Source organism: Pseudophryne corroboree, chromosome 5, assembly GCF_028390025.1.
Source record: "Pseudophryne corroboree isolate aPseCor3 chromosome 5, aPseCor3.hap2, whole genome shotgun sequence".
Classification (NCBI taxonomy): Eukaryota; Metazoa; Chordata; class Amphibia; order Anura; family Myobatrachidae; genus Pseudophryne; species Pseudophryne corroboree.
Genome location: NC_086448.1, coordinates 444,089,668 through 444,117,021, shown reverse-complemented (window position 1 = coordinate 444,117,021; position 27,354 = coordinate 444,089,668). Strand labels below are relative to the sequence as shown.

At 46.2% G+C, this 27,354-nt stretch overlaps 1 protein-coding gene across 2 annotated transcripts in view; it reads right to left on the bottom strand.

The window, feature by feature from the left end:
* The window catches only part of LOC134927842 (uncharacterized), a 457,379-nt gene that overhangs the window by 189,224 nt on the left and 240,801 nt on the right, over positions 1–27,354 (bottom strand). For both annotated transcript variants that reach the window (XM_063922900.1, XM_063922899.1), the window contains exon 7: positions 20,077–20,116. In XM_063922900.1, coding sequence (XP_063778970.1) covers positions 20,077–20,116 — 40 coding nt within the window. The remainder of the gene's footprint in view (positions 1–20,076; positions 20,117–27,354) is intronic.

The window sequence follows — 27,354 nt, the reverse complement described above, 5'->3', positions numbered from 1 at the left end:
CCGAGCTCTTTTCGGCTTTGGTTGTAACAAAATGGGGGAGCACATTTTAGTTGATGATACATGAATGGGGGAGATATGTGATTGCTGATATCTGTGCCTGTATTCCCTATCGACTATGTGTGTCATTACCTGAGGGTTGTAGAAATGAAGAAAAGACATAATTACGGTAAATGCGGTGGTATTCTATGTCAGGTAAATGTACATTCGCCGATTGAGGTCTTGTTTGGTGTCTGTTGAATGCAGTCTTCTTTGTGCTTTTGCCCATAAGGTGCGAGCAAAAGCTGTCAATGTCCATAGATTTACAAAAGTGTTGGGCTAGCGTAATTTTAAAATTTCTAGGGAAACTGGGGATCCATGGCATAGTTCATCAAAAATCTGTGTATCAGGTTGTCAAAACTTCTTCTTTAATCCCTCTGTTGTCTGTATATCGGCTCATCAAATTCCTCGTCCAAGTGGGTCTTTTTACCTTGGAGGAAACGGAAAAACAGGTGAAAGAAACGGACCGTAGAAATCGCATTTTCATCACATCATTGTTTCTACATTTGGGTCATAATTCAGATCCATGGGAATTAGTTTCCTCACTCCTGAAACTCATTACCTCAGGTAGTACTTTTCCAATATAACACAATCCCTCTGAGTTTGGGGCAAGCCACTTGTACGCCTTCCTCCCGCATATGAAATATGCATCATCGGGGAGAACATATGGGACGGAGTAGGACATAACCATATTACACATCTTCCATGTGAAATCTCCTGACCCTAATTTTTCCATCTGTCTAGTACACGTATCAGCTTGTACGATATGTGCACTGTATCCTGGTGATACCTCTCCAACTCTCGTAATCCTATTTCCTAGGGTATACCTATATCGGAAAGATTTTCCTCTACTGGCTATGTGGCGTACAAGCTCTGTATCTGTCGGCATTCTATCTGCTCTATGCGAAAAGGTCATGGTTTGATTACTCCATGACACTTCCCAATTTCCCGGCTTTCGGGGATTGGAGATGTTAAAGCATAATAGGGACCTATCCACATGGTATTGGTGGAGCTTCAAACTAGGAGGGCTGGAGATATTAAACCTCCTGTCCACCGGTCTCCCACCACTTAACTCAAGTACCTCCCCTAACGTTAAAGGAAATGGTACTAGCCCTGATTTGCTATGACCTTGAGGTACTTGAGAGCATACCCAACAATCTGTTTTATTTAACACACTACCCACTAAGGAGTGATAGTCACTCAATGGATGCCGGTCCATATGGATATTAAAACTGGATTGGCATTTCTTTATGCACCCATCCTCAATGACATTGTTACAGAGCCGACAGATACAGTTTTCTTCAGCTAACAATCCTTAAAAGAAAATGTTTACAGATAACATGGCTGCTGGATTGTTTCCGGTACTCGCCTTTGCTTGGTGATTGGGTTGTTATTGGAAATTTACACCTCCATCTTTATCATCAGAACCCATTCCAGGACCTCTCTCGACCACCATGGTACTCTCGCCGGAACAGACTGCTCTGGTCAACATCATGGTCAACAGGAAAATCCGGATCACAGTCTCTTGGGGCAAGTCCATCTTACAGGAGGAGAAAAGAAGAAATTTGTAATGGGGGTACAGGAAAACAGTTAGAGGGGGAGAGAAACTTGTTACGATAATTAAGTTCTCTAGTCTTGTTGTTCTTCTTGTTCTGCTGTCATCTCAAAAAGGTGCTGTCTCTCAGTCTTCCAAACGAACATTCCGGTGATGCAATATCTCTTCCAAACCAGCGATCTTTCTGTAAGGAGCAAAAATCTTGCATTACCATTTGTCTAACTGAGGTGTGACATACCATCTTTAAAACATGAAAGCATGAGTGAGAAGAGAGAGAAAACAACAACAGCAAAAAAAACAAAAGAGAGAGAACAATTCATATATGTATATATATAACATAACACATCAATAAACAACAACAGGAAAAAAACATTTTTCAAACAAACAGTTTTCAAACATTTTAAAACATTTCAAAACATTGTCAGATCATCAGGCTGTCATATCTACATGTCTAATGGTTTCCTTGCGCAGTCCCTCCCCCCAGCACTTCCATATTCCACTGTCTGTATCTGGCCAGAATACATTGATGCGGATAGGTCATGCTGGGGTTTGGTAGACTTCTGCAAAGACCAAGTATATATGCAATGTTTGAATCCTACCAATATTCGTCAGAGATGGGGAGAGAGAAAAAGAAACATTTCACAGATACATTTACAACGTTTCACCCGGTCATTCCTGTGTCTTCAGGGAATGACCTCCCAATTTTATTAACTATAACCTCAGGCTTACCATCAGTCCTAATGATCACCTTTCCTGATTGCACATTATGGGTGTGGTTCAAAATTCTTCCTATATGGTCCCTGTTTATAATTGTGTGTGTTTTAATTTTGCTCATTTCTTGGTCTAGGGGGTCTGACTTTATGTGGGTTATTACAGTTGCTGGCATAATGCCCTTCTCTTCTACAATGATAACAAACCCTGGGTTTCCTCCAAGTGTCAATGACCTGAGGTCTTGGTTGATTTGATGCCTCCTCAAACGCTCGGACGCTCATCACCATCAACCGCTTTCTCTGTGCTTCCCTGCTTCCTTGGATATCATGGTTATGTTGTTGTCTAGGGGATTGATATGACTTTTGTATTCCTCTTGATCTACAATCTCTCGCAAAGTGTCCTTTTTTATGACAATTGTAACAGACTTCCACATTTAAATTTCTCGCAGGGGTTTGGGGCTTATGCTGGAGTGGTCTTGTGGTTAGGGCCTGTATACTTGCGGCCATTAATTTATCACTTTGTGACTCTCTGTATCTGGTGATATTTCGATCAATATCAATAGCGGCCTCTCTTAATGCGGCCACCGAGATATTTCTCCAGTTTGGGTTGGTGGTCTGTACCCTTGTACTCAATACCTCCTTTAAACCATTCATTAATACCTTAACCGCTATTTCTCTATGCTGTGCGCATGTTTTGATGTCTGTGATCCCAGTGTTCCTAGCCATTACTTGCAGTGCTCGATTGAAATAACTGGAGATACTTTCCCTTTCGTTTTGTCTTATGGAGAAGATTTCATTCCACTTGACAACGGCAGGGAAATATACTTCCAACTGTTGGTTTATCTGCTTAATACATTCCTGATTGTGTTCCTCCGTTTGAGGTACTTCTGTGTCTAATTAACAATCAGTAATAAATGTCGCAGAGTCAACACCGGAGGGCAAACATGCCCTCAGCACTGTCCGCCAATCTTTGTTGGTGGGTTCTGTTGAGTTTCCTAGTTCTTTAATGAACCTTTGACATGCGACTAGATTTTTCCGTGGATCAGGAAATTCGGACATAATTGACCTCAATTCGGTCCGGGACCAGGGACAGCGCATTGCACTGTCCTGGACGGGAATGGTTCCCTAATCGTCAGTCTTCCCATTGGGGACTGTGATCACCCTGACAGGACTAAACTCAATTACATCACCTTGTTTTGGTCTTACAATATGGGGTACATTTGTTTGTGCGTGATATAAAACATTGTACGTACCTGTGGACACGACCTCACCTGACCCTCCGTTAGGGGGTTTGATTATTGCCTTTACCGATTTGGTCGCGTCCACCTGGATGTCTTGTGTGATGGCTGCTGGAAGTGGTGCCGACATCGTGTTGAGTTCACTTTCTTGCTCGTATTCCTGAGGGAAGTTTGACATGGGGTGCAACTTGCACGGGTTAATAGTTGTACATTTAACAGCATTACAATTATCATTGTTATGTTTATTACACTTATTCTTATCATCTACACTACAGTTGCTAAGTGCGTTTTTATTGTTCAACATTGTGCCTTTCTCCGCAACCATAACCTCTCCGTTGCCACATCTCTCCTCCCAAGATGAGAGTCAGATATGTCAGTTAGCTCTTTTTGCATTTCACTTTCCTGTTGCCATAACTTTAAACAATCATAATGTTTGATCCGTCTCTTTGCTGGTTCAATAAGACCTATCCTTCTCCTTAGATTTAGTAACACTTCTGGGCTAAAGCTACCTATTCTTGGGAATTTCTCCCCGTCATGTACAGTCATTCTTTCCCATTCATCACATAAAACCTCTGTGTGTGAACCGTATTTTTCACACATTACATACCTGGCCGACCCGATTGGTCGGTTTACTAAATCAACCCGAACCGAGGTTGATCGCCCCCTACCTGAACAACTGGCCCCCATAACTTGCAGGTGTTGCTTTTCTTCAGTGAACCCTTACAAAAACCAAGATGCCCGGGGCAGGCTGGCGGTGAAGTTTACCGAGTACTCCACTCACTTCTCGCCCACGTTGGCCAGTAACACAATCACTGTATCCAGAGCTGTTGTACCCAACCTAGGGCCCCTGTGAACCTTTATTTACTGGGGCGCGTTCCCCAGCAAGTATCGGTTGTTGGATAGTTCCTGAGTGACCAGCGAACTTCCCTTAAAATAAAAAAAATTACACAAATCACGTTAGAATGTACAAATAGCGTTTATGACCTTCGTACACAAATAGTACCGGTCAGGTTTACTAATGCACACAATTACGTGCGGTACAATCGTTCAGCACATAAGCAACTAATCTTATGTACTGAGCGACCAACGGAATCGAAAATTACGGCTGCGAATTCCTTCAGCCAGAGCTTGTATGGCCTATATGGGTGTTGCACCAACCCTTTTAGGTGTTGTGCCTGTGGACTGTATAGCGGACTTCCTTGTCTGCTGTACCTGAACCTGCTGGTCTGCTATGACCTCCTGGTCTGTTACAGTATGACCTCCTGGTCTGCTACACTCTAATGCTCAAATTGTATGTTTTAACCAGGGATGCCTCCCTAGCCACCATGTACGTCACTTACACGCATGTACCTCACGAGAACTCGACTTTTCTTGTGGTTCAACCTCAAAAATTGTAAAAACAAACACTCACTCACCACATATACACTTTTGTTTCTATTTCTATTTCTGCGCAGAAATTTTCTTTAGACCAGATGTGTTACCAATTAGGAGAAGGATCTGTTAATTTAAATTTCGAATGTTAAAATAGATTTGCGCGATTTATCGCCTTGCGTTATTTACCGCGTTGCGCTATTTATCGCGTTGAAAAAAATTAACACTTGTGATTTGAGTTACGTGGGCGTACCCGTACGCTCCGTTGCGTAATATACGCTGCGTGCGTCGGCCCTTGGGTTGCGTACGCAAGTCTCAGTCCTTTGTTAGAGACACGTGTACGCAAAGCAAAGATCCACCGTAACACAATTTATACGTTTATCAATGTAGATGATCCTTTATCATCTACCGCGCACCACACTGACTTCGCCTTGTCTCTCAGGCACAGCTGTGTTTGTCTATACTTTAACTATATCACCTTTTTACTCTTAAACTATAAAATAGCAGCAAATCTCTCTTAGCACGTTTATCAACTATAAAACTGGCAAACAGGAGAGTGATATACGAAAATACACAAATGAAAAAAAAAGAAATGCAGATATATATGTGTGCGTGCGTGTGTACGCAAGACAGAAAAATAAACAGTTTTAAAAGAGACTAGCGTGTTGTTCTTACCTCCGGTTCCCGGATTCCTTCAGCACCCTTTACTAAGAGAAGCAGACGCTTATCCAAACAGCACTACGAGGAATATGATCTCCCGCCCTTTGCTGCTGGATAATGTCTGCTGAAATTACCTAGTGCAGATGTGTGAAGGACAGGATGAGCCCGCAATTGATAAAGCTGAATATTTATCGTATATAATACCCTTTATGAGGTCTAAGAACACTGTACGCTATCTACGTATGAAGTACCGTAAGGGTACGCACGTTGCGTAACAATCGCTTAGCCGTAGTCGAGACGCTCAAGCGTCACGTTCGCTCACGGCCAAGAGATCACAGGCAGGCACGCTATTGGCTGCTGACTAACTTAATGATTCGCTATAGCGTAGCGGACGCTCGGGACCACGAGGAGATCACCAGCGGCGCTGACGCTCACAATGTTAAACCTTTGTATCTAAACCATAAACAGTGTATTGTGCAGTAAAACCTTAGTGTAATGATAGAGTGTAAATGCAACACAGTATAACCTTATTACCTTTAAAGCTGTTCTAGCGTCACCGACGCTCTGAGAATACTTAACACTATAAGAAATACACAGATACCGTGCTCAGGGTCCAACGCCTAATATATATATTATGAATGATATACTTGCAAAAGAATTAATACAAATACAAATCATACACTACAATATAACATAGACTACCTAACCAGATAACTACACAGGAAATATAATACAATTACTATTTAAGGGAAAATAAGAGAGAAAGAGGAGAAGAGAGAGAGAGAGAGATATTGGCCCACAATAACAAGAAGATCAATATAGTTGCGGAGAAAAACTTACGCACAAAGGAAACGATCGCATGCGCCTCTGGACATCCAGCTCCCGATTTTCAGCAATGATAACCGTTGAAGAGTGAGAGCTGGATGTGATCGGCTTGTCTATTTATGCCCCACACACAATGCAATTCAATGGTCCCTACAATCTCATTGTTCATTGGACACAGGAATTCCTCCTCGCATTATAACAAAAGGTCATAGGTTGATTCATACAGGTGGGCCGTGACTATTTCCAACAGCTCAGGTGGGAGGGAAACTGGGTTTCCCGCCGCATGGATAAGTAAGTGCAAATACAGTAAATGTTCATAAACTTCTTATGTCCATAACTATTCGCACGAGCGATTAATCCGCTTCAAACCAACACCGGAATATTGCTAATTAAATACTCTTCCGATGGGTACTAAACACCACTGTATTACTCCTGTCTGACCCTTCGTATCAAACAAAGAGGGATTTCTCTGTTCTCGAACATTCTATATTAACCAAACTTTCAGAATCTATCAAAGGGACCATGATCTACAAAATACATTATATAGTGAAAATAATAAGAATTTACTTACCGATAATTCTATTTCTCGTAGTCCGTAGTGGATGCTGGGGACTCCGTCAGGACCATGGGGAATAGCGGCTCCGCAGGAGACAGGGCACAAAAAGTAAGCTTTTAGGATCACATGGTGTGTACTGGCTCCTCCCCCTATGACCCTCCTCCAAGCCTCAGTTAGGTACTGTGCCCGGACGAGCGTACACAATAAGGAAGGATATTGAACCCCGGGTAAGACTCATACCAGCCACACCAATCACACCGTATAACTTGTGATCTGAACCCAGTTAACAGTATGACAAACGTAGGAGCCTCTGAACAGACGGCTCACAACAAATAACAACCCGATTTTTTTGTAACAATAACTATGTACAAGTATTGCAGACAATCCGCACTTGGGATGGGCGCCCAGCATCTACTACGGACTACGAGAAATAGAATTATCGGTAAGTAAATTCTTATTTTCTCTAACGTCCTAAGTGGATGCTGGGGACTCCGTTAGGACCATGGGGATTATACCAAAGCTCCCAAACGGGCGGGAGAGATGCGGATGACTCTGCAGCACCGAATGAGAGAACTCAAGGTCCTCCTCAGCCAGGGTATCAAATTTGTAGAATTTTGCAAACGTGTTTGCCCCTGACCAAGTAGCAGCTCGGCAGAGTTGTAATGCCGAGACTCCCCGGGCAGCCGCCCAGGATGAGCCCACTTTCCTTGTGGAATGGGCCCTGACAGATTTAGGTTGTGGCAAGCCTGCCACAGAATGTGCAAGTTGAATTGTGCTACAAATCCAACGAGCAATCGTCTGCTTAGAAGCAGGAGCACCCATCTTGTTGGGTGCATACAATATAAGCAGTGAGTCAGACTTTCTGACTCCAGCCGTTCTTGAAATATATATTTTCAATGCCCGGACCACGTCCAACAACTTGGAATCCTCCAACTCGTTAGTAGCCGCAGGCACCACAATAGGCTGGTTCAGGTGAAACGCTGACACCACCTTAGGCAGAAAATGAGGACGCGTCCGCAGTTCTGCCCTGTCCGTATGGAAAATCAGATATGGGCTCTTATATGATAAAGCCGCCAATTCTGATACTCTCCTGGCTGAAGCCAGGGCCAGTAGCATGGTTACTTTCCATGTAAGATACTTCATCTCCACCGATTTGAGCGGCTCAAACCAATGGGATTTTAGAAAATCCAAGACTACATTAAGATCCCACGGTGCCACTGGGGGCACAACCGGGGGCTGTATATGTAGTACTCCTTTTACAAAAGTCTGGACTTCAGGAACTGAAGCCAATTCTTTCTGGAAGAAAATCGACAGGGCCGAAATTTGAACCTTAATGGACCCCAATTTGAGGCCCATAGACAATCCTGTTTGCAGGAAATGTAGGAATCGACCCAGTTGAAATTCCTCCGTGGGGCCTTCCTGGCCTCACACCACGCAACATATTTCCTCCAAATGCGGTGATAATGTTGTGCAGTCACCTCCTTCCTGGCCTTTACCAGTGTAGGAATGACCTCTTCCGGAATGCCTTTTTCCTTTAGAATTCGGCGTTCAACCGCCATGCCGTCAAACGCAGCCGCGGTAAGTCTTGGAATAGACACGGTCCCTGCTGAAGCAGGTCCCGTCTTAGAGGTATAGGCCACGGATCCTCCGTGAGCATCTCTTGAAGTTCCGGGTACCAAGTTCTTCTTGGCCAATCCGGAGCCACTAGTATCGTTCTTACTCCCTTTTGCCGTATAATTCTCAGTACTTTTGGTATGAGAGGCAGAGGAGGGAAAACATACACTGACTGGAACACCCACGGTGTTACCAGAGCGTCCACAGCTATTGCCTGAGGATCTCTTGACCTGGCGCAATACCTGTCCAGTTTTTTGTTGAGGCGGGACGCCATCATATCCACCATTGGTTTTTCCCAATGGTTCACAATCATGTGGAAAACTTCTGGATGAAGTCCCCACTCTCCCGGGTGTAGATCGTGTCTGCTGAGGAAGTCTGCTTCCCAGTTGTCCACTCCCGGAATGAATACTGCTGACAGTGCTATCACATGATCTTCCGCCCAGCGAAGAATCCTTGCAGCTTCTGCCATTGCTGTCCTGCTTCTTGTGCCGCCCTGTCTGTTTACGTGGGCGACTGCCGTGATGTTGTCCGACTGGATCAACACCGGCTGACCCTGAAGCAGGGGTTTTGCCAGACTTAGAGCATTGTAAATCGCTCTTAGCTCCAGTATATTTATGTGAAGAGACATCTCCAGGCTTGACCATACTCCCTGGAAGTTTCTTCCTTGTGTGACCGCTCCCCAGCCTCTCAGACTGGCATCCGAGGTCACCAGGACCCAGTCCTGTATGCCGAATCTGCGGCCCTCTAACAGATGAGCACTCTGCAACCACCACAGAAGAGACACCCTTGTCCGTGGCGATAAGGTTATCCGCTGATGCATCTGCAGATGCGATCCGGACCATTTGTCCAGCAGATCCCACTGAAAAGTTCGTGCGTGGAATCTGCCGAATGGAATCGCTTCGTAAGAAGCCACCATCTTTCCCAGGACTCTTGTGCATTGATGCACAGACACTGTCCCTGGTTTTAGGAGGTTCCTGACAAGTTCGGATAACTCCCTGGCTTTCTCCTCCGGAAGAAACACCTTTTTCTGAACCGTGTCCAGAATCATTCCCAGGAACAGCAGACGTGTCGTCGGGGTCAACTGAGATTTTGGAAAATTCAGAATCCACCCGTGTTGTTGCAGCACTAGTTGGGTTAGTGCTACTCCGTCTTCCAGCAGTTCTCTGGATCTTGCCCTTATCAGGAGATCGTCCAAGTAAGGGATAATTAAAACGCCTCTTCTTCGTAGAAGGATCATCATTTCGGCCATTACCTTGGTAAAGACCCGAGGTGCCGTGGACAATCCAAACGGCAGCGTCTGAAACTGATAATGACAGTTTTGCACCACGAACCTGAGGTACCCTTGATGTGAAGGGCAAATTGGGACATGCAGGTAAGCGTCCTTTATGTCCAGGGACACCATAAAGTCCCCTTCTTCCAGATTCGCTATCACTGCTCTGAGTGACTCCATCTTGAACTTGAATTTTTGTATGTACAGGTTCAAAGATTTGAGATTTAGAATAGGTCTTACCGAGCCGTCCGGCTTCGGTACCACAAATAGCGTGGAGTAATACCCCTTTCCCTGTTGTAGGAGGGGTACCTTGACTATCACCTGCTGAGCAAACAGCTTGTGAATGGCTTCCAATACCGTCGCCCTGTCCGAGGGAGACGTTGGCAAAGCAGACTTTAGGAACCGGCGAGGGGGAGACTTCTCGAATTCCAACCTGTAACCCTGAGATACTACCTGTAGAATCCAGGGGTCCACCTGTGAGCAAGCCCACTGTGCGCTGAAATTCTTGAGTCGACCCCCCACCGTTCCTGAGTCCGCTTGTAAGGCCCCAGCGTCATGCTGAGGGCTTTGCAGAACCCTGGGAGGGCTTCTGTTCCTGGGTAGGGGCTGCTTGCTGCCCTCTCTTACCCCTTCCTCTGCCCCGAGGCAGATATGACTGTCCTTTTGTCCGCTTGTTCTTATAGGAACGAAAGGACTGCGGCTGAAAAGACGGTGTCTTTTTCTGTTGGGAGGGGGTCTGAGGTAAAAAAGTGGATTTTCCGGCAGTTGCCGTAGCCACCAGATCCGATAGACCGACGCCAAATAATTCCTCCCCTTTATACGGCAATACTTCCATATGTCGTTTGGAATCCGCATCACCTGACCACTGTCGCGTCCATAAACTCCTTCTGGCAGATATGGACATCGCATTTACTCTCGATGCCAGAGTGCAAATATCTCTCTGCGCATCTCGCATATAAAGGAAAGCATCCTTTAATTGCTCTATAGTCAATAAAATACTGTCCCTATCCAGGGTATCAATATTTTCAGTCAGGGAATCCAACCAGACGACCCCAGCACTGCACATCCAGGCTGAGGCGATGGCTGGTCGCAGTATAACACCAGTATGAGTGTATATACTTTTCAGGGTAGTTTCCAGCCTCCTATCAGCTGGATCCTTGAGGGCGGCCGTATCAGGAGACGGTAACGCCACTTGTTTCGATAAGCGTGTGAGCGCCTTATCCACCCTAGGTGGTGTTTCCCAGCGCGCCCTAACCTCTGGCGGGAAAGGGTATAATGCTAATAACTTTTTTGAAATTAGCATTTTTCTATCTGGGTTAACCCACGCTTCATCACATACATCATTTAATTCCTCTGATTCAGGAAAAACTACAGGTAGTTTTTTCACCCCCCACATAATACCCCTTTTTGTGGTACTTGTAGTATCAGAGATATGCAAAGCCTCCTTCATTGCCGTGATCATATAACGTGTGGCCCTACTTGAAAATACGTTTGTTTCATCACCGTCGACACTAGATTCAGTGTCTGTGTCTGGGTCTGTGTCGACCGACTGAGGTAAAGGGCGCTTTACAGCCCCTGACGGTGTCTGAGACGCCTGGGCAGGTACTAACTGGTTTGCCGGCCGTCTCATGTCGTCAACTGATTTTTGTAATGTGCTGACATTATCACGTAATTCCATAAACAAAGCCATCCATTCCGGTGTCGACTCCCTGGGGGGTGACATCACCATTATCGGCAATTGCTCTGCCTCCACGCCAACATCGTCCTCATACATGTCGACACACACGTACCGACACACAGCAGACACACAGGGAATGCTCTTATTGAAGACAGGACCCCACTAGCCCTTTGGGGAGACAGAGGGAGAGTTTGCCAGCACACACCCAAGCGCTATAATATATATGGGAACAACCCTATATAAGTGTTGTTCCTTATAGCCGCTTAAATATATAAAAATATCGCCAAAATATGCCCCCTCTCTCTGTTTTACCCTGTTTCTGTAGTGCAGTGCAGGGGAGAGTCCTGGGAGCCTTCCTCACAGCGGAGCTGAGCAGGAAAATAAGATTTTACTTACCGATAAATCTATTTCTCGTAGTCCGTAGTGGATGCTGGGACTCCGTAAGGACCATGGGGATATAGCGGCTCCGCAGGAGACAGGGCACAAAATAAAAGCTTAAGGATCAGGTGGTGTGCACTGGCTCCTCCCCCTATGACCCTCCTCCAAGCCTCAGTTAGGATACTGTGCCCGGACGAGCGTACATAATAAGGAAGGATATTGAATCCCGGTTAAGACTCATACCAGCCACACCAATCACACCGTACAACTTGTGATCTGAACCCAGTTAACAGTATGATAAACGCAAAGGAGCCTCTGAAAAGATGGCTCACAACAATAATAACCCGAATTTTTGTAACAATAACTATATACAAGTATTGCAGACAATCCGCACTAGGGATGGGCGCCCAGCATCCACTACGGACTACGAGAAATAGATTTATCGGTAAGTAAAATCTTATTTTCTCTGACGTCCTAGTGGATGCTGGGACTCCGTAAGGACCATGGGGATTATACCAAAGCTCCCAAACGGGCGGGAGAGTGCGGATGACTCTGCAGCACCGAATGAGAGAACTCCAGGTCCTCCTCAGCCAGGGTATCAAATTTGTAGAATTTAGCAAACGTGTTTGCCCCTGACCAAGTAGCTGCTCGGCAAAGTTGTAAAGCCGAGACCCCTCGGGCAGCCGCCCAAGATGAGCCCACCTTCCTTGTGGAATGGGCTTTTACTGATTTTGGCTGTGGCAATCCTGCCACAGAATGTGCAAGCTGAATTGTACTACAAATCCAACGAGCAATCGTCTGCTTAGAAGCAGGAGCACCCAGCTTGTTGGGTGCATACAGGATAAACAGCGAGTCAGATTTTCTGACTCCAGCCGTCCTGGAAACATATATTTTCAAGGCCCTGACAACGTCAAGCAACTTAGAGTCCTCTAAGTCCCTGGTAGCCGCAGGTACCACAATAGGTTGGTTCATGTGAAATGCAGAAACCACCTTAGGTAGAAATTGAGGACGAGTCCTCAATTCCGCCCTGTCAGAATGAAATATCAAGTAAGGGCTTTTATATGATAAAGCCGCCAATTCTGACACACGCCTGGCTGAAGCCAAGGCTAACAGCATCGACACCTTCCATGTGAGATATTTTAAGTCCACAGTGGAAAGTGGTTCAAACCAATGTGACTTTAGAAAACTCAACACAACATTGAGATCCCAAGGTGCCACTGGAGGCACAAAAGGAGGCTGTATGTGCAGCACCCCTTTTACAAATGTCTGAACTTCAGGTACTGAAGCCAGTTCTTTCTGGAAGAAAATCGACAGGGCCGAAATTTGAACCTTAATGGACCCTAATTTTAGGCCCATAGACAGTCCTGTTTGCAGGAAATGAAGGAAACGACCCAGTTGAAATTCCTCTGTAGGGGCCTTCTTGGCCTCACACCACGCAACATATTTACGCCAAATGCGGTGATAATGTTTTGCAGTTACGTCCTTCCTGGCTTTGACCAGAGTAGGGATGACTTCTTCTGGAATGCCTTTTTCCCTCAGGATCCGGCGTTCAACCGCCATGCCGTCAAACGCAGCCGCGGTAAGTCTTGGAATAGACAAGGCCCCTGCAGTAGCAGGTCCTTTCTTAGAGGTAGAGGCCACGGTTCGTCCGTGAGCATCTCTTGAAGTTCCGGGTACCAAGTCCGTCTTGGCCAATCCGGAACCACGAGTATAGTTCTTACTCCTCTCCTTCTTATGATTCTCAGTACTTTTGGTATGAGAGGCAGAGGAGGGAACACATACACTGACTGGTACACCCACGGCGTTACCAGAGCGTCCACTGCTATTGCCTGAGGGTCCCTTGACCTGGCGCAATATCTGTCCAGTTTTTTGTTTAGACGTGACGCCATCATGTCCACCTTTGGTTTTTCCCAACGGTTTACAATCAGGTGGAAGACTTCTGGGTGAAGTCCCCACTCTCCCGGGTGAAGGTCGTGTCTGCTGAGGAAGTCTGCTTCCCAGTTGTCCACTCCCGGAATGAATACTGCTGACAGTGCTATCACATGATTTTCCGCCCAGCGAAGAATCCTTGCAGCTTCTGCCATTGCCCTCCTGCTTCTCGTGCCGCCCTGTCTGTTTACGTGGGCGACTGACGTGATGTTGTCCGATTGGATCAACACCGCCTGACCCTGAAGCAGAGGTTTTGCTTGACTTAGGGCATTGTAAATGGCCCTTAGTTCCAGAATGTTTATATGAAGAGACGTTTCCAAGCTTGACCACAGGCCCTGGAAATTCCTTCCCTGTGTGACTGCTCCCCAGCCTCTCAGGCTGGCATCCGTGGTTACCAGGATCCAATCCTGAATGCCAAATCTGCGGCCCTCTAGTAGATGAGCACTCTGCAGCCACCACAGGAGAGACACCCTTGTCCTTGGCGACAGGGTTATCCGCTGATGCATCTGCAGATGCGATCCGGACCATTTGTCCAGTAGAGCCCACTGAAATGTTCTTGCATGGAATCTTCCGAATGGAATCGCTTCGTAAGAAGCCACCATTTTCCCCAGGACCCTCGTGCACTGATGCACTGAGACCTGTCCTGGTTTTAGGAGGTTCCTGACTAGCTCGGATAACTCCCTGGCCTTCTCCTCCGGGAGAAACACCTTCTTCTGGACTGTGTCCAGAATCATTCCTAGGAACAGTAGACGTGTCGTTGGAATCAGCTGCGATTTTGGAATATTTAGAATCCACCCGTGCTGACGTAACACTACCTGAGATAGTGCTACTCCGACTTCTAACTGTTCCCTGGATCTTGCCCTTATCAGGAGATCGTCCAAGTAAGGGATAATTGAAATGCCTTTTCTTCGTAGAAGAATCATCATTTCGGCCATTACCTTGGTAAAGACCCGAGGTGCCGTGGACAATCCAAACGGCAGCGTCTGAAACTGATAATGACAGTTTTGTACTACAAACCTGAGGTACCCTTGGTGAGAAGGGTATATCGGGACGTGGAGATAAGCATCTTTGATGTCCAGAGACACCATATAGTCCCCTTCTTCCAGGTTCGCTATCACTGCTCTGAGTGACTCCATCTTGAATTTGAACCTTTTTATGTAAGTGTTCAAGGATTTCAGATTTAAAATTGGTCTCACCGAGCCGTCCGGCTTCGGTACCACAAACAGCGTGGAATAATACCCCTTTCCTTGTTGCAGGAGGGGTACCTTGATTATCACCTGCTGGGAATACAGCTTGTGAATGGCTTCTAGAACTGCCTCCCTGTCGGAGGGAGACTTTGGTAAAGCAGACTTCAGGAAACGATGAGGGGGAAACGCCTCGAATTCCAGTTTGTACCCCTGCGATACTACCTGTAGAATCCAGGGATCCACTTGCGAGTGAGCCCACTGCGCGTTGAAATTTTTGAGACGGGCCCCCACCATATCTGAGTCTGCTTGTAAAGCCCCAGCGTCATGCTGAAGACTTGGCAGAAGCAGGGGAGGGCTTCTGCTCTTGGGAAGCGGCTGCATGGTGCAGTCTTTTTCCTCTTCCTCTGCCCCGGGGCAGAAAGGAGTGGCCTTTTGCTCGCTTGTACTTATGGAACGAAAGGACTGAGATTGAAAAGACGGTGTCTTTTTCTGCTGATGTGGAGTGACCTGGGGTAAAAAGGTGGATTTTCCAGCCGTTGCCGTGGCCACCAGGTCATATAGACCAGCCCCAAATAACTCCTCCCCTTTATACGGCAATACTTCCATGTGCCGTTTGGAATCCGCATCCCCTGACCACTGTCGCGTCCACAACGCTCTTCTGGCAGAGATGGACATAGCACTTACTCTTGATGCCAGGGTGCAAATATCCCTCTGTGCATCACGCATATATAATAATGCATCCTTTAAATGTTCTATAGTTAACAAAATATTGTCCCTATCCAGGGTATCAATATTCTCAGTCAGGGAATCCGACCATGCGACTCCAGCACTGCACATCCAGGCTGAGGCGATTGCTGGTCGCAGTATAACACCAGTATGTGTGTATATACTTTTTAGGATATTTTCCAGCCTTCTATCAGCTGGTTCTTTGAGGGTAGCCGTATCAGGAGACGGTAACGCTACTTGTTTAGATAAACGTGTGAGCGCCTTATCTACCCTAGGGGGTGTTTCCCAACGCGCCCTAACCTCTGGCGGGAAAGGATATAATGCTAATAATTTTTTAGAAATTAGCTGTTTTTTATCGGGAGAAACCCACGCTTTTTCACACACCTCATTTATTTCCTCTGACTCAGGAAAAAATATTGGTAGTTTTTTCTCACCCCACATAATACCCTTCTTTGTGGTACTTGTAGTGTCAGAAAGGTTCAATGCCTCTTTCATTGCCGTGATCATGTAACGTGTGGCCCTACTGGACATTACGTTTGCCTCGTCACCGTCGACACTAGACTCAGTATCTGTGTCAGGGTCTGTGTCGACCCACTGAGGTAACGGGCGTTTTAGCGCCCCTGACGGTGTCTGAGACGCCTGGACAGGCACTAACTGATTTGCCGGCTGTCTCATGTCGTCAACAGTTTTTTGCAAATTGCTGACATTATCACTTAATTGTTTAAATACAATCATCCAGTCAGGTGTCGACTCCCTAGGGGGTGACATCACCAACGCAGGCAACTGCTCCGCCTCCACATAATTTTCCTCCTCATACATGTCGACACACGCGTACCGACACACAGCACACACACACCGGGAATGCTCTGATAGAGGACAGGACCCACTTAGCCCTTTGGAGAGACAGAGGGAGAGTCTGCCAGCACACACCCAGCGCTATATATATATACAGGGATAACCTTATATAAGTGTTATTCCCTTATAGCTGCTGTTAATTATTGTTATTTGCTGCCAACAATGCCCCCCCTTCTCTTTTTTACCCTGATTCTGAAGCAGGACTGCAGGGGAGAGTCAGGGAGCCGTCCTTCCAGCGGAGCTGTGAGGGAAAATGGCGCTTGTGTGCTGAGGAGATAGGCTCCGCCCCTTCACGACGTCCTTATCTCCCGCTTTTTTGTGTAAAATGGCAGGGGATTAAAATACATCCATATAGCCCAGGAGCTATATGTGATGTATTCTGTTTTGCCACCTAAGGTATTCTGTTATATTGCGTCTCAGGGCGCTCCCCCCCCAGCGCCCTGCACCCTCAGTGACCGGAGTGTGAAGTGTGCTGAGAGCAATGGCGCACAGCTGCGGTGCTGTGCGCTACCTTAGTCTGAAGACAGGATGTCTTCTGCCGCCGATTTCACCGGACCTCTTCGTCTCTTCTGGCTCTGTAAGGGGGACGGCGGCGCGGCTCCGGTGACCCATCCAGGCTGAACCTGTGATCGTCCCTCTGGAGCTAGTGTCCAGTAGCCTAAGAAACCCGATCCACTCTGCACTCAGGTGAGTCCGTTTCTTCTCCCCTTAGTCCCACGATGCAGTGAGCCTGTTGCCAGCAGGACTCACTGAAAATAAAAAAACCTAACTAAACTTTTATTCTAAGCAGCTCAGGAGAGCCACCTAGATTGCACCCTTCTCGGCCGGGCACAAAAATCTAACTGAGGCTTGGAGGAGGGTCATAGGGGGAGGAGCCAGTGCACACCACCTGATCCTTAAGCTTTTATTTTGTGCCCTGTCTCCTGCGGAGCCGCTATATCCCCATGGTCCTTACGGAGTCCCAGCATCCACTAGGACGTCAGAGAAAATGGCGGTGTGCTGAGGAGAATAAGCCCCGCCCCCTATTCCGGCGGGCTTTTCTCCCGGAGTTTTAGACATTTGGCATGGGTTAAATACATACATATAGCCTTAATGGCTATATGTGATGTATTCTTTTGCCATAAAAGGTATTATATATTGCTGCCCAGGGCGCCCCCAGCAGCGCCCTGCACCCTCCGTGACCGTCTGGTGTGAAGTGTGTGACAACAATGGCGCACAGCTGCAGTGCTGTGCGCTACCTTCATGAAGACTGAAGAGCCTTCTGCCGCCTGTTTCCGGACCTTCAATCTTCAGCATCTGTAAGGGGGGTCGGCGGCGCGGCTCCGGGACGAACCCCAGGGTGAGACCTGTGTTCCGACTCCCTCTGGAGCTAATGGTGTCCAGTAGCCTAAGAATCCAATCCATCCTGCACGCAGGTGAGTTGAAATTCTCTCCCCTAAGTCCCTCGATGCAGTGAGCCTGTTGCCAGCAGGACTCACTGAAAATAAAAAACCTAAAAAACTTTTTCTAAGCAGCTCTTTAGGAGAGCCACCTAGATTGCACCCTGCTCGGACGGGCACAAAAACCTAACTGAGGCTTGGAGGAGGGTCATAGGGGGAGGAGCCAGTACACACCATGTGATCCTAAAAGCTTACTTTTTGTGCCCTGTCTCCTGCGGAGCCGCTATTCCCCATGGTCCTGACGGAGTCCCCAGCATCCACTTAGGACGTTAGAGAAATGTAATGATTGAGTCGCACGCTACGATCACATAAACTCTACCGTAAATACGCATAACGTGCGCCTGCGGGTGCCCGCGACTGTGAGTATGCGCACGTACGGGAGAGCGTACGCATGCGCAGCACGGACCTGTGCGAGGTGCAAATATGGTAGTGTGCATAGAGATATTTTTCTGACTTTGACAATTGTGATATATTTGCCAGCCAAGGTGTTTTTATTGCTGCTCAGGGCGCCCCCCCCCCCAGCGCCCTGCACCCTCAGTGACCAGAGTGTGAAGTGTGTATGAGGAGCAATGGCGCACAGCTGCAGTGTTGTGCGCTACCTTGGTGAAGACTGATGTCTTCTGCCGCCGATTTTCCGGACCTCTTCTTGCTTCTGGCTCTGTAAGGGGGACGGCGGCGCGGCTCCGGGAACGAACACCAAGGCCAGTTCCATGCGGTCGATCCCTCTGGAGCTAATGGTGTCCAGTAGCCTAAGCTAGCTGCAAGCAGGTAGGTTCGCTTCTTCTCCCCTTAGTCCCTCGATGCAGTGAGCCTGTTGCCAGCAGGTCTCACTGTAAAATAAAAAACCTAAAATAAACTTTCTTTCTAGGAGCTCAGGAGAGCCCCTAGTGTGCATCCAGCTCGGCCGGGCACAGAAATCTAACTGAGGTCTGGAGGAGGGTCATAGTGGGAGGAGCCAGTGCACACCAGGTAGTCCTAAAGTTTTCTTTAGTTGTGCCCAGTCTCCTGCGGAGCCGCTAATTCCCCATGGTCCTTACGGAGTCCCCAGCATCCACTTAGGACGTTAGAGAAATAACGTAAAGGAAGCTGTGATCAAAATGACCAATCCCAAGCAATGACTCCAACTAGGCTAGATGTGGGTCAGTATGTGTGTGGGAAAATGGACAGCAAAATCTTCGTAAAATATCTTGCACAGTGGTAGTACATAAGCATCATTTACCAGTATATATATATATATCGATATGTGGCAAATTATTGAGAAACACGGTATAGTCAGCCAGTTTGCTCCCAAATAAAATAAGTATATACAAAAACCAGACCATAGTGCGTGCAGTTTTGACCGATGGAATAGTTTACACCCCCACAGCCAGTTTCTTTATCACGGATTTTTCACTGTGCTGCTTTAAAAGGCAGACCCTGATGAAAAGTCTATGTGGGGGTATTCAATTAGCTCCGATCATTTCGGAGCTATTGAATTCTCCCCCCTGCCTATTCATTTGTGGCATTTTTGCCCGTTTTTAAGGCATTTTCACCAATGTCTTTTCACTTTATTTATTTAAGTAAAAAGGCATTTATGAAAAATGCCTCAAATCTGCGAAAATGGCCTGCGTTTTTGTTGGAACACATTGGTTTCGCCGATCCACGTTTTCGGCCCCTGCTGCATTTTTCGCCTAGCAAAAAAACAGCAATAACTGAATACCCCTCAAAGTTTTTAGCCATGAAAAGGCTGTACTTTCTTGCTTCCAAATATTATGACTGAAAACAGCAGCAAGATTTAAAAAGATAAGACTTCACTACTATAACAAAACCTAATTTGTGGTGAACCATTCACAGATTAATAAATGTGCACTCCCCTAGCTGTGAATGTCCACTTTACAAGCCCGCAATTAAGGACATTGGTGGGGAAGGAGGTACATTCAAATACTGCAACAATTTCTAAAATGTTTGTGCGTCCATAAGTGCAATCATACTTAATTTTTAATTCAAAAGCGTCCACTATACTGAATCCCAGAAATGTCTAGCAAGATCTTGCTGTACGCAAAAACAAACCTTGTTCTTTCCTGAATTCAGATTCGAAAACGTCTTCAATCTAAAAAAAAAAAAAAAAAACAAAGTCAACAGTATACTCCAGATACAGTATAGTTACAGTATACTCCAGATTATAAGTGGTACAAATGATTAAAATAAAACATTAAATATAATTCTACATATCATCTGTATTATTCTAATAATTTTTATAGTAAAAACTCACCAAATTTGCAGCACTCTGCTGGAAATACAGTGACTGCCAAAGAGAGACCAGAGATGAGGCAGCTACAAGCTCAGCCTTCCCTCTGTGAATGTCAGAAGCTGCTTGGTGTTGGGGAGGGATATGGTCGGTAGGTCAACCCAACTTAGGTCGACAAGCATTGGTACACCTAGTACAGGTCGACCTAATGACCATGTCGACCTAGTAACCCTGTTGACCTAACGTATGTCAACCTATCGTGGTCGACTCAATGATTGTCTACCTAAATTGAGTCGACACAACGTCCCATACCCGTTGGGGATGGGGCCACACTGTGGCCAATAATACTGCAAAAAACAAAAAAGCAATAGTGATGACATCTATCCGATCTGCCTCACTAAAGGGGGCATGACAGATGCAGTGTCAGGTGACATATCTAGGAAGTTCCCCAGCACTCCACAAGGAGTAGCCTTACATGATGGGGAAGCGGATTATATGTAAGTATTGGTTTTCACAAAGTTTGCTGCTTCAGTGTTTTTATACCTTTGTGTCAGGTGTTACTTTGGTATACTGAAGTAAAATTAGAAGCGCTTCATAAGTGTCAAAGTGGGACATTTACTAAGCAGTGATAAGAGCGGAGAAGTGAGCCAGTGGAGAAGTTGCCCATGGCAATCAATCAGCATTAAAGTAACATCTATAATTTGCATACTATAAAATTATACAGAGCTGCTGATTGGTTGATGGGACTACTCCACTGGCTCACTTCTCTGCTCTTATCACTGCTTAGTAAATGTCCCCTAAAAGCTTTTATTGACAATTACATTAAGTTTATGCAAAGAGTCAATATTTGCAGCGATGACCCTTCTTTTTCAATACCTCTGCAATACGCCCTGGCATGCTGTCAATCAACTTCCGGGTGACATACTGACTGATGGACGCCAATTCTTGCCTAATCAATGCTTGCATTTTGTCAGAATTTGTGGGTTTTTGTTTGTCCACCCGCCTCTTGAGGATTGACCACAAGTTATAGCTGGATAGCCATCGGCTGGTAGTGCTTCCATAGAAGTGCTGACATAAAAGTGTTATTATAAAAATAGCGTTATACCTGCGTTAAGTTATATCATCAGCTGTTATCGATTGTGAACCAACTCCTCATCACTCTTTGTGCTCAACAGGTATAATTCGTGGAACTGCACATCCCAGCAAGTTGTACTGCATTTGCTGATTATCTCAAATGAATATCTTGATTGAATAGATTAGGTATAATTCGTGGAACTGCACATCCCAGCAAGTTGTACTGCATTTGCTGATTATCTCAATGAATATCTTGTTTGAATAGTTTAGGTATATTGAAAAAGTGAGTTGTTTTTTTTTACCTTTGTAAAGATATAGTTGGCTGCCTTATTGGTATGTAATGTCTGTGTTTCTAAGCTAATTTATGGCCTTAGCTTAAAGGGGGATTGTATTGGGTGGAGTTTGCAATCATTGCATTCACATGGCTATTGTTCCTATTTAAAGTCTAGAATACGGCTGGACAGCCATCGGCTGGTAGTGCTTCCATAGAAGTGCTGACATAAAAGTGTTATTATAAAAATAGCGTTATACCTGCGTTAAGTTATATCATCAGCTGTTATCGATTGTGAACTTGTGAACCAACTCCTCATCACTCTTTGTGCTCAACAGGTATAATTCGTGGAACTGCACATCCCAGCAAGTTGTACTGCATTTGCTGATTATCTCAAATTAATATCTTGATTGAATAGATTAGGTATAATTCGTGGAACTGCACATCCCAGCAAGTTGTACTACATTTGCTGATTATCTCAATGAATATCTTGATTGAATAGTTTAGGTATATTGAAAAAGTGAGGTTTTTTGTGTGTGTTTTTTTTTACCTTTGTAAAGATATAGTTGGCTGCCTTATTGGTATGTAATGTGTGTTTCTAAGCTAATATATGGCCTTAGCTTAAAGGGGGATTGTATTGGGTGGAGTTTGCAATCATTGCATTCACATGGCTATTGTTCCTATTTAAAGTCTAGTATACGGCTGGATAGCCATCGGCTCGTAGTGCTTCCATAGAAGTGCTGACATAAAAGTGTTATTATAAAAATAGCGTTATACCTGCGTTAAACCGAAGGAAAATAGAAGGGAAACATCAACACACCAACACTACCACAAATGGTCTGCCTTAATGCCTCAAAAGTATGTAATTCATCTTATGCATATTATCTGTTTTTTAAAACCTATGAAAAGTCATCCCCAATCTGCTCTCTACAGTTCTCTCTTATGCAAACTCATGTACGTTTCTTGATGTAATGATTTCTTGTAATTGTCATTGCATGTGTGGGGAAGTTGCTCGGTGAAACAGTTTATTATTGCATACTGACTGGTGTTTACCTCCTTTGAACATTTGCCCATTGTGGTCAGATGTACTATATCTTTATATTTAGTAAGGTGTAGTCATGGTATAAAGGACAGAGTATAATTACTGATTAGTAAAAGAAAACAAACACTGAGCAACATCCCCAAACAGGTAATTTCAACTTTAAACTTGTCATTTATTTTGTACGCTCTGGACATGGCTACTAATAGCAAAGGCACAGACAAAATTCTTAAAGCTACGTCTGCAAATGCTAGGAGCTTAGGAGACAAAATTCCAGAGCTAATTGCGATAATGACAAGGGATAACCTGGATTTTGTGGCAATTACAGAATCTTGGTGCAATGAGAATCATGACTGGGACATAGCCATACCAGGATACAATTTATTTAGGAAGGATAGAATAGGAAGAATAGGAGGAGGGGTAGCAATGTATGTGAAAAAATAAGAATTTACTCACCGGTAATTCTATTTCTCGTAGTCCGTAGTGGATGCTGGGTACTCCGTAAGGACCATGAGGTATAGACGGGCTCCGCAGGAGACTGGGCACTCTTAAAAGAAAGATTAGGTACTATATCTGGTGTGCACTGGCTCCTCCCTCTATGCCCCTCCTCCAGACCTCAGTTAGGGAAACTGTGCCCGGAAGAGCTGACATTACTAGGAAAGGATTTGGAATCCAGGGTAAGACTCATACCAGCCACACCAATCACACCGTACAACTTGTGATAACTATACCCAGTTAACAGTATGAACAACAAATGAGCCTCATTAACAGATGGCTCATAACAAAACCCTTTATTTAAGCAATAACTATATACACGTATTGCAGAGAGTCCGCACTTGGGACGGGCTCCCAGCATCCACTACGGACTACGAGAAATAGAATTACCGGTGAGTAAATTCTTATTTTCTCTGACGTCCTAGTGGATGCTGGGTACTCCGTAAGGACCATGGGGATAATACCAAAGCTCCCAAACGGGCGGGAGAGTGCGGATGACTCTGCAGCACCGAATGAGCAACTCAAGGTCCTCCTCAGCCAGGGTATGGTATCAAACTTGTAGAATTTTGCAAATGTGTTTGAACCCGACCAAGTAGCAGCTCGGCAAAGTTGTAAAGCCGAGACCCCTCGGGCAGCCGCCCAAGATGAGCCCACTTTCCTTGTGGAATGGGCTATTACTGATTTAGGATGCGGCAGTCCAGCCGCAGAATGTGCAAGTTGAATCGTGCTACAGATCCAGCGAGCAATAGTCTGCTTAGAAGCAGGAGCACCCAGCTTGTTGGGTGCATGCAGGATAAATAGCGAGTCAGTTTTTCTGACTCCAGCTGTCCTGGAAACATAGATTTTTAGGGCCCGGACTACGTCCAGCAACTTGGAATCCTCCAAGTCCCGAGTAGCCGCAGGCACCACAATAGGTTGGTTCAAATGAAAAGCTGATACCACCTTTGGGAGAAACTGGGGACGAGTCCTCAATTCTGCCCTGTCCATATGGAAAATCAGATATGGGCTTTTACATGACAAAGCTGCCAATTCTGACACACGCCTGGCCGAAGCCAAGGCCAATAGCATGACCACTTTCCACGTGAGATATTTTAACTCCACGGCTTTAAGTGGCTCAAACCAATGTGATTTTAGGAAATCCAACACAACGTTGAGATCCCAAGGTGCCACTGGAGGCACAAAAGGGGGCTGAATATGGAGCACTCCCTTAACAAACGTTTGAACTTCAGGCAGTGAAGTCAGTTCTTTTTGAAAGAAAATAGACCGGGCCGAAATCTGGACTTTTATGGAACCCAATTTAAGGCCCATAGTCACTCCTGGCTGTAGGAAGTGCAGAATTCGACCCAGCTGAAATTCCTCCGCTGGGGCCTTCTTGGCCTCACACCAAGCAACATATTTACGCCATATGCGGTGATAATGTTTTGCCGTCACATCCTTCCTAGCTTTTATCAGCGTAGGAATGGCTTCATCCGGAATGCCCTTTTCCTTTAGGATCCGGCGTTCAACCGCCATGCCGTCAAACGCAGCCGCGGCAAGTCTTGGAACAGACAGGGCCCCTGCTGCAACAGGTCCTGTCTGAGAGGCAGAGGCCATGGGTCCTCTGTGATCATCTCTTGAAGTTCTGGGTACCAAGTCCTTCTTGGCCCATCCGGAACAATGAGTATAGTTCTTACTCCCCTTTTTCTTATCATCCTCAGTACCTTGGGTATGAGAGGAAGAGGAGGGAACACATACACCGACTGGTACACCCACGGTGTCACTAGAGCGTCCACAGCTATCGCCTGAAGGTCCCTTGACCTGGCGCAACACTGCTGACAGTGTAAGCACGTGATTCTCCGCCCATTGAAGAATCTTTATGGCTTCTGCCATTGCCATCCTGCCTCTTGTGCCGCCCTGTCGATTTACATGGGCGACTGCCGTGATGTTGTCTGACTGAATCAGAACCGGTTGGTTTTGAAGCAGGGGTTCTGCTTGACTCAGGGCGTTGTAAATGGCCCTTAGTTCCAGAATATTTATGTGTAGGGAAGTTTCCTGACTCGACCATTGTCCTTGGAAGTTTCTTCCCTGGGTGACTGCCCCCCAACCTCGGAGGCTTGCATCCGTGGTCACCAGGACCCAGTCCTGTATGCCGAATCTGCGGCCTTCGAGCAGATGAGCACTCTGCAGCCACCACAGCAGAGACACCCTGGCCCTCGGGGACAGGGTGATCAACCGATGCATCTGGAGATGCGATCCGGACCACTTGTCTAACAGATCCCACTGAAAGATCCTTGCATGGAATCTGGCGAAGGGAATTGCTTCGTAAGAAGCTACCATCTTTCCCAGGACTCGCGTGCAGTGATGCACCGACACCTGTTTTGGTTTCAGGAGGTCCCTTACCAGAGATGATAATTCCTGGGCCTTCTCCTCCTGGAGAAACACCTTCTGTTCTGTGTCCAGAATCATGCCCAAGAACAGCAGACACTTCGCAGGAATCAGCTGTGACTTTGGGATATTCAGAATCCAGCCGTGCTGATGCAGCACTTCCTGAGATAGTGTTACGCTGACTAGCAACTGCTCTTTGGACCTCGCCTTTATAAGGAGATCGTCCAAGTACGGGATAATTATGACTCCTTTCTTTCGGAGGAGCATCATCATTTCGGCCATTACCTTGGTAAATACCCGCGGTGCCGTGGACAGACCAAACGGCAGCGTCTGGAATTGGTAATGACAGTCCTGTACCACAAACCTGAGGTACTCCTGGTGGGGTGGATAAATGGGGACATGCAGGTAAGCATCCTTGATATCCAATGACACCATAAAATCCCCCTTTTCCAGGCTTGCAATAACCGCCCTGAGCGATTCCATCTTGAACTTGAACTTTTTTATATAAATGTTCAAGGATTTCAAATTTAGAATGGGTCTCACCGAACCGTCTGGTTTCGGTACCACAAACATTGTGGAATAGTAACCCCGTCCCTGTTGAAAGAGGGGTACCTTGATTATCACCTGCTGAAGATACAGCTTGTGAATTGCCGCCAGTACTACCTCCCTTTCTCTGAGAGCAGCAGGCAAGGCTGATTTGAGGTAACGGCGAGGGGGAGTCGCCTCGAACTCCAGCTTGTATCCCTGTGATACTACTTGCAGAACCCAGGGATCCACCTGTGAGCGAACCCACTGTTCGCTGAAGTTCCGGAGACGCGCCCCCACCGCACCTGGCTCCGCCTGTGAAGCCCCAGCGTCATGCGGTGGACTTAGAGGAAGCGTGGGGAAGATTTTTGATCCTGGGAACTGGCTGTCTGGTGCAGCTTTTTCCCTCTCCCCTTGCCTCTGGGCAGAAAGGAAGCGCCTCTGACCCGCTTGCCTTTCTGGGGCCGAAAGGACTGTACCTGATAATACGGTGCTTTCTTAGGCTGTGAGGGAACCTGAGGTAAAAATGTCGACTTCCCAGCTGTTGCTGTGGAAACGAGGTCCGAGAGACCATCCCCACCTCACCCTTGTAAGGCAAAACCTCCATGTGCCTTTTAGAATCCGCATCACCTGTCCACTGCCGAGTCCATAATACTCTCCTGGCAGAAATGGACATTGCATTAATTCTAGATGCCAGCCGGCAAATATCCCTCTGTGCATCTCTCATATATAAGACGACGTCTTTAATATGCTCTATGGTTAGCAAAATCGTATCCCTGTCGAGGGTATCAATAATATCTGACAGGGTAACGGACCAAGCTGCTGCAGCACTACACATCCAAGCTGAAGCAATTGCAGGTCTCAGTATAGTACCTGAGTGTGTATATACAGACTTGAGGATAGCCTCCTGCTTTCTATCCGCAGGCTCCTTTAAGGCGGCCGTATCCTGAGACGGCAGTGCCACCTTTTTTGACAAGCGTGTGAGCGCTTTATCCACCCTAGGGGATGTCTCCCAACGTAACCTGTCCTCTGGCGGGAAAGGGTACGCCATCAGTAACTTTTTAGAAATCACTAGTTTCTTATCGGGGGAAGCCCACGCTTCTTCACACACTTCATTCAACTCATCTGATGAGGGAAAAACCACTGGTTGCTTTTTCTCCCCAAACATAATACCCTTTTTAGTGGTACCTGGGTTAATGTCAGAAATGTGCAACACATTTTTCATTGCCGTAATCATGCAACGGGTGGCCCTAGTGGAATGAACATTAGTCTCGTCCTCGTCGACACTGGAGTCAGACTCCGTGTCGACATCTGTGTCTGCCATCTGAGGTA